Source organism: Camelina sativa, chromosome 2 (assembly GCF_000633955.1).
Source record: "Camelina sativa cultivar DH55 chromosome 2, Cs, whole genome shotgun sequence".
Classification (NCBI taxonomy): domain Eukaryota; kingdom Viridiplantae; phylum Streptophyta; class Magnoliopsida; order Brassicales; family Brassicaceae; genus Camelina; species Camelina sativa.
Genome location: NC_025686.1, coordinates 2286690 through 2298071, shown reverse-complemented (window position 1 = coordinate 2298071; position 11382 = coordinate 2286690). Strand labels below are relative to the sequence as shown.

At 33.2% G+C, this 11382-nt stretch overlaps 2 protein-coding genes across 2 annotated transcripts in view; one reads left to right on the top strand and one right to left on the bottom strand.

Moving 5' to 3' along the window:
• LOC104747378 overlaps positions 1-2101 on the top strand; it is a 4847-nt gene extending 2746 nt beyond the window's left edge. Inside the window, exons 4-5 of the mRNA XM_010469010.1 lie at positions 108-832; positions 953-2101. Coding sequence (XP_010467312.1) covers positions 108-832; positions 953-2101 — 1874 coding nt within the window. The remainder of the gene's footprint in view (positions 1-107; positions 833-952) is intronic.
• Positions 7247-8338, bottom strand: LOC104747367. The gene is made up of 2 exons (XM_010468999.2): positions 8319-8338; positions 7247-7857 (listed from the first exon to the last, which is right to left on the bottom strand). The coding sequence occupies exons 1-2, from the start codon at positions 8336-8338 to the stop codon at positions 7389-7391; spliced, it is 489 nt and encodes a 162-aa protein (XP_010467301.1). The 3' UTR covers positions 7247-7388.

The following is an 11382-nucleotide window of genomic DNA, read 5'->3' as shown; positions in this document are numbered from 1 at the left end:
ACTCTCTTTCCGTTGTTCTTCGGCCGACAAGGATCGCCTTATTCGCCCGGTCTCAGCCTTGGAGATAAAGGCGGTTCTGTTTGCCATGCCCTCAAATAAATCCCCAGGATCAGATGGTTACACTTCAGAGTTTTTTAAAGCGGCATGGGATATCATCGGTGTGGAATTTGTGATTGTTGTTCAATCTTTTTTTGAGAAAGGTTTTCTTCCCAAAGGGGCAAATTCAACCATCCTTGCTCTGATTCCTAAAAAGCTAGAGTCTCGCGAAATGAAGGATTATCGTCCAATATCCTGTTGTAATGTAATTTACAAAGTAATCTCCAAGATTTTAGCTAACAGGTTGAAGCTGCTTCTGCCACAGTTCATTGCTGGGAACCAGTCAGCTTTTGTTAAGGACCGTCTTCTCATTGAGAATGTTCTTCTAGCTACGGAGCTAGTTAAGGACTATCATAAAGACTCAATATCAAGCAGATGTGCAATCAAGATAGATATCTCAAAGGCTTTTGATTCGGTTCAGTGGCCGTTTCTGAGAAATGTCCTCGAGACATTGGATCTCCCGCCTGTTTTCGTGCATTGGATTATGCTTTGTGTGACAACAGCCTCCTTCTCTGTTCAAATGAATGGTGAGTTAGCGGGGTTCTTTCAAAACTCCAGGGGCCTACGACAGGGTTGTTCGCTCTCTCCTTATCTCTTTGTCATCATTATGGACGTTCTCTCAAAGATGCTAGATAAAGCAGTTGGACACACATTCGGCTATCATCCTAAATGTAAGAATCTTGGAATTACTCATTTGAGCTTTGCGGATGACTTAATGGTTCTATCTGATGGCAAGGTCAGATCCATTGAAGGCATTGTGGGGTTTTTTGATCAATTCGCAAGATACTCAGGTTTGAGGATAAGTATGGAGAAGTTCACAGTCTAATTAGGGGGGTTGTCGGATTCGTCTTGACAGGAGGTGGAAAACAGTTTCAGTTTTGAAGTAGGACAGTTACCGGTTCGTTACCTTGGCTTGCCTCTAGTCACCAAGCGACTCTCACTCTCTGATTGTGCACCACTCATTGAACAGCTGAAGAAGAGAATAGGTTCCTGGACAGCCCGTTTCCTCTCTTTTGCTGGTCGTTTAAACTTGATCCAATCTGTCCTATGGAGTGTTTGTAATTTCTGGTGCTCTGCCTTTCGACTGCCACGCCAATGTACTCGCGAGATTGATAGTCTATGTTCGGCATTCCTCTGGTCTGGACCGGAACTAAACCCTCATAAAGCTAAGGTCACTTGGGAGGACATCTGCAAGCCTAAAACAAAAGGAGGTCTGGCTTTAAGATCTCTCAAGGAAATGAATGACGTATGTTGTCTAAAGTTGATCTGGAGGATTGTTTCTTCAGGAGATTCTTTGTGGGTGAAATGGGTGGAAAACACATTGCTCAAACAGGAGAGCTTTTGGGGAATTAAATCAACAGCTGCAGGTTCTTGGATGTGGAGAAAAATTCTCAAATATCGAGGGTTAGCAGCTCAGTTTTGCAGGAAAGCAGTTAACAATGGTTCAGGAACTTCTTTTTGGTACGACAATTGGTCTACCATGGGCCGTCTTGTGGATGTTGCAGGGGATAGAGGCATCATTGATATGGGGATTAGTAATTCTATGACCGTTGCGGAAGCTTGGAGTAGATGTTATCGCAGGACTTACCGCTTGCATTACTATACTTTAATGGAAGCTGAACTTTCTCAGAAATATCAATACAGATCCTCTATGGAGAATGAGGCCCTTTGGAAGGGGAAGAATGATAAGTATTATCCACGCTTCTCCACCAAGGACACTTGGAATCAGGTTCGTACCACTGCTGCTGAAGTCTCATGGTACGACTGTGTATGGTTCTCCCATTCAATATCCAAGTTCTCGTTCTGCACATGGCTCGCCGTCCGTAATAAACTCTCCACGGGTGACCGGATGGCACAATGGTCCAGCGGTGATACAGGGGTATGTGTCCTCTGCAACAATGCTCCTGGAACCCGTGACCACTTGTTTTTCTCCTGTGCCTATAGCTCGGAGATATGGGGAAATCTTGCTTCGCGAATCTTTGGGACAAGTTACTCTACTACCTAGTCTTCGATTCTTACTTCTATCAACAACACTTGGAGGGATCTGACTCTGAGATTTTTGGCATCCTCTGTTATGCACACAACGCTATACACACTCTGGCAAGAGCGAAATGGAAGGAAACATGAGGACACCCCGAAGCAGCCTCTTCAGCTTATTCAAATCATCGACAAACACATGAGGGACCACCTTTTGGCACTCGGGCTAAAGGGAGATAGTCACTACAAGGACGGACTCCTTCTTTGGCTCGGAACCAGATATTGATTCAAAATTTTGTACTCCTTATATAAAATTCTCAAAACCTGATGCACTAGTTGTACAACAGTATTTTTCCTTTGAATATAATTTAACATTATTTTCAAAAAAAAAAAAAAAACGATATTTTCTAGGGTTTTCAACTTTTTTTTCTTTCTTTTTCACTAAATTAAACTCTCTCGGGTTTATTTTTGGTGACTGTAATTGAATTGGTGGTGATGACTGTTTAGTCAAAAGATCTATTCTCAATTCTCGTGGAACAATGAAGAGTTCTTTTCTAAGTCTTCATTATCTAACTCCTAGTTAATTTTCATTACTTTTCACTGAAGACTAGAAGTTCACTCTAGTCTTAAAGATTCACTTTTTAGAATTTCCAATTTTGTGTAGTTTCTTAAAGATTATGAAACGTCGTTGGATAAATCGTTTAGTCAATCTTTTACAGTGAAGGGATTAAATTCACTCAGGTGCAGAAATTTCAGAGAAGAGATAAAAATTTGTCTCTTTAACCAAGCATTAAAGTCTTCATCTTTAAACAAAGGGCACTGTGAGATTAACAACAACCAGTTCAAGGGTTACAAGATTACCATAATTTCAGAAACTTAAGTCTTCAAAACCCAAAAGGGTATGTTGCAAATTCAACGGAAATTACAAAACTCTCAATCTATATATAATAGCAAACCCTTTTTTTGTCAACTTTAATCTAACGAATGTGATTAGTTTTTTTATTCCATCTAACGATCTAAAATTGATAATGATTCCAACAGTTGCAAGTTTTATTTCCTCCAAATAATTGTGTCTCTTTGTCACACTCCTATCTTTCAAAAATCGCATCTATTAATTTTTGCATCTCTTCGTCTTACCCCATTTTTAAAAAATCACACATATTAATTTTTGCATCTTTTTGTTTCACACCTCTATGTTTTACACCTTTATATTTTACACCTCTTTGTTTATTATATATAAACTTTTATGGACTACAAAAATAAGTTTCGAATTTATTGTTTTCTGAGTATTTTTAAACTTACAAGTTAATAAATAAAATCAAAGAATTGTTTGATTGCAGTGTTTTTTAATTAACCTGTATCAATCTTCAATTCAAGGTATTTTTATATTTGTGTTGCATTGTAATAGATATAGATAGATTTATGATACTCACCGAACCAATGACAAAAGCTTACAAATTAACTCGTTAGTGTCTACTTATGAACTTGTTAGTGTTCATTTGGTTAAATACAAATAAAGTTAATTTCTTCTATGTTAGAATATTATTATTATATAGTTTGGAAAGAGTATAACATTAATGATCTATAAACTATAAAGACATAAACCTTTAGGCATACAAAGTTTATTTTATTCATTTTTGTATTGTTTTATTTCTAATAAACCCATTTTTGGGGGTTAACTTTAACCTAACGGATGAGATTATTTCTATTATCTCATCTAATGGTTTAGAATTATTAATGATCCCAACAGTTGCAAGATTTTTTTTTCGTCGTACCTCCATCTTTCAAAAATCGCACCTATTTATTTTTACACATTTTTGTTGCACACCTCTACGTTTTACAACTCTGTATTTTACACATCTTTGTTTATTGTATATAGATTTTTATGGACTATTAAAACAAGTTTTGATTTTATTGTTTTCTGAGTATTATTTTAATTTTAAACTTACAAGTTAATAAATAAAATCAAAGATTGATTTATTGGAGTGTTTTTAAAAAAAAAAATTTATATATAATAGCAAACCCACTTTTATGGGTCAATTTAAATCTAACGGATGAGATTGTTTTTTATTGTATCATCTAACAGTTTAGATTTGTTAATGATCTCAAAAGTTGCAATGTTTTGATCCAACAGTTATATTTCTTCGTTGTACCCCTACCTTTCAATATTTGCACTTGTTAGTTTTCAAACTTTTTTGTTTTACACTTTTTTATTTCACACCTCTTTGTTTTCACACTTCTTTGTTTTTATATATATATACATATTTTTATGAACTTTGAATAGAGTTTTTGTTCTTTGATAACACCTCCAAATTTAAAAATTCTGATTATTATTTTCTTTCAATTTATTAACCAACATTGATTCAGTATTCGTTAATAAAATTTGGATTGTTTTATTTATTGATTCATTCATGATCTAACTTTTGTTTGGTGTCATTTTTCATCTAATATGCACATCGATCATACCTTCCAAGTATAAAGTAGGTAACTGATTATGATTTCAAATTTTTCATAGATTTATCTTTTTAGTCAATTTGGTTGGTTGCAGGCTTGCAGCTATGAGCTCTTTCTCCCTGCTTCTCTTATTATTTTTTGTAAATTTCTATAGAATAATCATTTAAATTTTGTTTTATGTGAATATTGTTCAAAATTGATTATATAAGTATGATTCAGCAAGCTTTAATTCATATATTTTAACATTATTCTCTTATTGCCACTGAATTGATTTTTATATATACAACAAAAAAATTATTTAATTAATTTGGTTGATTCATCTTAGTCGTTATTTCTGAATTTTATACTACACAAATAAAAAATTACCATAAAGTTTCCACTCAAAATGTGAAATTAACAATGTTAGTCATTTCAAGTTTTTACTTTTCCGTGCGACAACGCACGGGCCGACATCCTAGTCATTATAAAAGAGAGAGAGATGAGAAACACACCTCTCGCCATCATCTTTTGGTTTTCTCCTGAGAAGAAACTTGTTGTACAAAGCATGTACCACTCATCTATTGCTCTCTCACCCAACCTCGTCGCTAACAGTTCTGGGTTTAAGAAGAAACTAGATAATGGCCCGCGCTGTTAGCGCGGGAAAATTTTATTTTATTTTGTTATTTGTGAATATTATATTTATGTTGTATCATTTATTTACATGTTATATAATATAGTACTATATGGTGAGTTTTAATTCATATTAACCTACTAATAGGTAGGCCTGGAACTACTACCAATACTCGTATTCGACCCGTTTTTCGGTTTGTATCCGTCCCGAAAAAGGTACCTACAACTTTAGAGTCGAATGAAAAGTATAATAATTATATTATCCGTGAAATAGATCGAGTATTNAACGGATGAGATTATTTCTATTATCTCATCTAATGGTTTAGAATTATTAATGATCCCAACAGTTGCAAGATTTTTTTTTCGTCGTACCTCCATCTTTCAAAAATCGCACCTATTTATTTTTACACATTTTTGTTGCACACCTCTACGTTTTACAACTCTGTATTTTACACATCTTTGTTTATTGNATTTAATTTTTGAGCGTCCCGTTACCCGTCTCATTACCCGTTTTATTACAGGTACTCATAAATACACGTTAATAGTTTGTAGAACAATGTTACCAGTGTGACAAAATATCTATGTAAATTTGGATTTGTTTGTTACAAAATAATAGTCAAAAATTTATTAATTCTATACATTTTATAAAATCATATATTTAACTAGNGAGTATTATTTTAATTTTAAACTTACAAGTTAATAAATAAAATCAAAGATTGATTTATTGGAGTGTTTTTAAAAAAAAAAATTTATATATAATAGCAAACCCACTTTTATGGGTCAATTTAAATCTAACGGATGAGATTGTTTTTTATTGTATCATCTAACAGTTTAGATTTGTTAATGATCTCAAAAGTTGCAATGTTTTGATCCAACAGTTATATTTCTTCGTTGTACCCCTACCTTTCAATATTTGCACTTGTTAGTTTTCAAACTTTTTTGTTTTACACTTTTTTATTTCACACCTCTTTGTTTTCACACTTCTTTGTTTTTATATATATATACATATTTTTATGAACTTTGAATAGAGTTTTTGTTCTTTGATAACACCTCCAAATTTAAAAATTCTGATTATTATTTTCTTTCAATTTATTAACCAACATTGATTCAGTATTCGTTAATAAAATTTGGATTGTTTTATTTATTGATTCATTCATGATCTAACTTTTGTTTGGTGTCATTTTTCATCTAATATGCACATCGATCATACCTTCCAAGTATAAAGTAGGTAACTGATTATGATTTCAAATTTTTCATAGATTTATCTTTTTAGTCAATTTGGTTGGTTGCAGGCTTGCAGCTATGAGCTCTTTCTCCCTGCTTCTCTTATTATTTTTTGTAAATTTCTATAGAATAATCATTTAAATTTTGTTTTATGTGAATATTGTTCAAAATTGATTATATAAGTATGATTCAGCAAGCTTTAATTCATATATTTTAACATTATTCTCTTATTGCCACTGAATTGATTTTTATATATACAACAAAAAAATTATTTAATTAATTTGGTTGATTCATCTTAGTCGTTATTTCTGAATTTTATACTACACAAATAAAAAATTACCATAAAGTTTCCACTCAAAATGTGAAATTAACAATGTTAGTCATTTCAAGTTTTTACTTTTCCGTGCGACAACGCACGGGCCGACATCCTAGTCATTATAAAAGAGAGAGAGATGAGAAACACACCTCTCGCCATCATCTTTTGGTTTTCTCCTGAGAAGAAACTTGTTGTACAAAGCATGTACCACTCATCTATTGCTCTCTCACCCAACCTCGTCGCTAACAGTTCTGGGTTTAAGAAGAAACTAGATAATGGCCCGCGCTGTTAGCGCGGGAAAATTTTATTTTATTTTGTTATTTGTGAATATTATATTTATGTTGTATCATTTATTTACATGTTATATAATATAGTACTATATGGTGAGTTTTAATTCATATTAACCTACTAATAGGTAGGCCTGGAAATTGTTATTAATTCTTTTTACACACTTGTAAACTTATTCAAGAACTTGTCAATATGGCCAATTCTTTGTTGTTAATTTATAAAACAATTTCATATAACTAATTTAACTTAACCATGGAGAGTATATGTCCCATTTCTCATCTATTAACACAAACACAGCCCACGTTTTATTATTAAATCCAAATATAATATCTAAGCAAATGTATGTATTCTTGGGTGAGACAACAGACCCACAAAGTGTTCGACGAAATGCCTAAGTGTTTGTGACAAATCATCAACTCAGAGTTCAGACACGACGGCCTTCTCCAACTCTTCCGATCAACAAATGAATCGGAAACCTAACAATTTTCTTCTCAATCCCATCTTCTTTCCAAGAATCAGCAAACTCTCCTTCCATCTCCGCCGTCAAAATCTCCAAACCTTTCTCCTTAGCCGTCTGATACGCCGACGTTGACCTCAGATAAGTCATATACTCTTCCAACACCATTTCTCTCTCCGTCACGAACTTATTAACCGGAAGACTTTGACTTCCCGTTGACTCATCATCATCATCGTCATCGTCATCCACCTTCTCGAACGGGAACTCAATTCCTCTGTACCCATCCTCCACAAGCCGCCTCGCTTTATCCCAATGAGGACCAAGTTTCTCGTCGTAAAACCGCTGGAAAACCTTGTCCACGGCGGCGTTGACCTCCGGATTGGTGTAGCACCAGGCGGCGATCACCCCGTTTGGTNTTAAATTTTTAACAACATAGCTTAAATAAGTATATAGATATATTTTAAAAATATAAACAATGTTGTATCTTAATTTTAATATATATTTGTTATTATTAAATAATTTAGATATGTAAATGTTTAATCTTAGTCTTATAAATAAATTTAAGTTTTATAGTTTTTCTAAATAGTTTGTTATTGTTTCCTAAGATTTCTGAAACAATAAATAGAATCTGTTTAGTTATTTTATTACATAATTTCGAAATAATTTTATTATTATTTTATTAAATAATTTCGATTTTTTATTAATGATATCTTGTAATCTTATAAATTAATAATTACTATTTTTTGGATAATCATTTTCAGCTTATAACAAATTAATATTAAGATTCTTTTATTATATTTTGTATTAAAATACAGTGGCATTTTATGTAATATTTTAAATGAAGTAGGGTTATTTATTTAAAGGGTTGCTTAAATAAGTATATAGATTATGGCACACCGGACAAAGAGGAGCCACATCTCCCTAGTGAACAGACATCGAGACATGATTGTTGAGACAAACAATAGGAAAAACGGCTTTTGCATACCTGAACAATTACAATATGTTCGATTCATACATCGGACTATTGGGTATGCGGAAACATACATTGACTATTAAAATATTTGAATTACATACCTGGAATTACAATTTTGTGTTTAAATATACAAAACGTGATTTTTATTAACTCTGTTTATTTTTCCGTTAAGCTTATTTCACGTGGATTCCACGTGTACATACACGTCATAAAAAAAGATATATTGTCGTTTGCTAGGCTCGAAACTGAGACCTTGAGAGTCGAAGATGCAAATACCTCTTTAACCAGTCGGACATATCATACAAATGGGATTTGGTGAACAAAACTTCTATATATTTGCTTTCATCTTCTTCCTTCTCCCCTCTGTAAAAAATTACGAGGGACAGAACAAAACCCAGAAATTTAAACACAAAATTGATAAATTACTAATACAATTACAAATCAGCTTGAGAAACAATGAATATATGAAGCTGAGAAACCACCCTTAATCGTTTCTATTTTTCTGGATTATGTTAGATGTACATATATGTTTCTTCTTCCTTCTCTCTTTCTCTCAAATCTCAACCTTCCCTAAATTAGAAATCTAGGGTTCTTCCGATTAGGCTAAATCGAATCAAGATTCAATCTAATCTTCTATTTTTTGTAAAGATGACTCAGATCCCAAATCTAATCTTCTATGAATTCTCGTTTGCATAATTTGATGATGTTTAGCTATCCTACCCAACGAGAAAATCCATCTTTCTGGGTTAGAGAGAAAAAAGAAGCCCTACTGAATAATACTGAATTGAAAGATGAGGAAGAATACTGAATTGAAAGATATATTAAATGTTTGTTTACTAATTCACAGTTATATGACATGTCCGACTGGTTTAAGTTAATTATTGCGTCGACTCTGTTGTTGCGTGTTCGAACCTAGTACATGACAAGGTATTATAATTTTTTTGAAGAATAAAACGACGTCGTTTTGCGTTCTTTGCACACGTGGAATCCACGTCAGATTAGCTTCACAGAAAAATTGGGATTTTTGCCAAATATGCCACATTTTTAATAAAAGTTTTGGGGAATGCCACGTTTTCTTCATCTTTCTAAAAATGCCACATTTTTACTGTTCACATATATTTAAAAGACGAAAATACCCTTGTATCAATGAGAGTGATTGTCGTGGACAAGATCTGATGGACAAGTTATTAGAGGAAGTCATAGACTTGTCCACGAATTTTATTTTTATAACTTGTCTACGAGAATTGTAATAACAAAGTTGTCCACGAGTTCAAATTAGTTATTCATATTATTAAAGATAAGTTGTCTATGAGAGATTGATTGTCGTGGACGAGATCTGATGGACAAGTTATTAGAGGAAGTCATAGACTTGTCCATGAATTTCATTTTTATAACTTGTCTACGAGAATTATAATAACGAAGTTGTCCACGAGTTCAAATTAGTTATCCATAATATTAAAGATAAGTTGTCTATGAGAGATAATTAGACAAAAAGGATAAAGTTGTCAAAATAAGAAGATGGTGGACTATAAGAAGATGGTGGACCAAAAGAAGATGTCGAAGATGATAGACCAAAAGAGGATGATGTGGATGACGGTGGACCAATAGATGATATGGAGGATTGGGTTTATCGCTACCATCATTCTCATCTTGTCCATCATCCACATCTTGTCTATCATTCGCATATTGTCTATCATCCGCATCTTGTTGATCATCGGCATCTTATCTATCATTCACATCTTGTCCATCATCCTCATCTTGTCTATCATCCGAATATTGTTTATCATCTACATCTTGTCTATCATCCTCATTTTGTCCATCATTCGTATCTTGTCTATCAACATTATAGTTTTAATCGAAAGACATCTATGTCTTTTTAAGTGAAGGTTGTGGCATTGTGGAAAAGAAAAGAAAAAAGTGGCATTTTGACTTAAAAAAGTTACTGTTCATGGCATTTTTGTTAAATAACTCAAAAATTAACAGAGTTAATAAGAATCACGTTTTTGTATATTTAAGCACAAAATCAAAAGTTCAGGTATGTAATTCAAATATTTTAACAGTCAATGTATGTTTCCGCATACCCAATAGTCCGATGTATGAATTAAACATATTGTAATTGTCCAGGTATGCAAAAGCCGTTTTTCCAACGAATACACACACGGCACTTGCAGTCTATGATAAGGACGTCTTCCTCCAAACGCCAGCACTTCGCACATACTCCCTTAAAATTACAGAAAAAAAGAGTGAGGCTACTTCAATCCATACAGACAGACTTCTATTGAACAATGTGAACACATTTCACACAAAACTCGTAGATGAAAAGCTTTAACACATTTCACCAACTCAGAACTCACACAAACTAAAATCTGTTTCACACAAGTCACAATCAATCATATTTCACTAACACAGAGGAGGATTAAATTGTATGAAAGTTACACACTTCTATTGTAGTATTAGTAAAATAAAACGAATAAGTAAAACATGTAGCTACTTATTTATCTGTTTAGTGTGATTGTTAATTTTCTTTAATTGTTTGTTCATCTTTTTTTTTGTCGAAATATTATCAAACCATGACAATTGACGCGCGCCTAAATGTTGCGTCAGACAAGTGACCATGAAAATAGGTTCTTGACTTCTTGTGCCCCAAGATAAGATTTTGGTTTTTTACTTGCGAATCTTTAAACGCATCTGAAACAAGCAATCACATGGTGATGTAGGAGCATGTTACATTGTAGCGCATGTACGCCACGTCGAGACATTTTGACGAACGTTTGCGTAATGGGTGTTTTTGCATTATTTTTGTGGTAAAAATTCATGTCGTAGCTCAGTCAAGGCAAAGGTTGACATAGTGTATGAATAATCACAAAGAGTACTCCAATACCCAAACACATTATTAGTTTTATGTTGCTCTCCGAGAAGTAAATGTGAAGTTTTAATATCAAGCAACGTAACTGAGATAAATAGTATTTTTTTTTTTTTTTTTTTTTT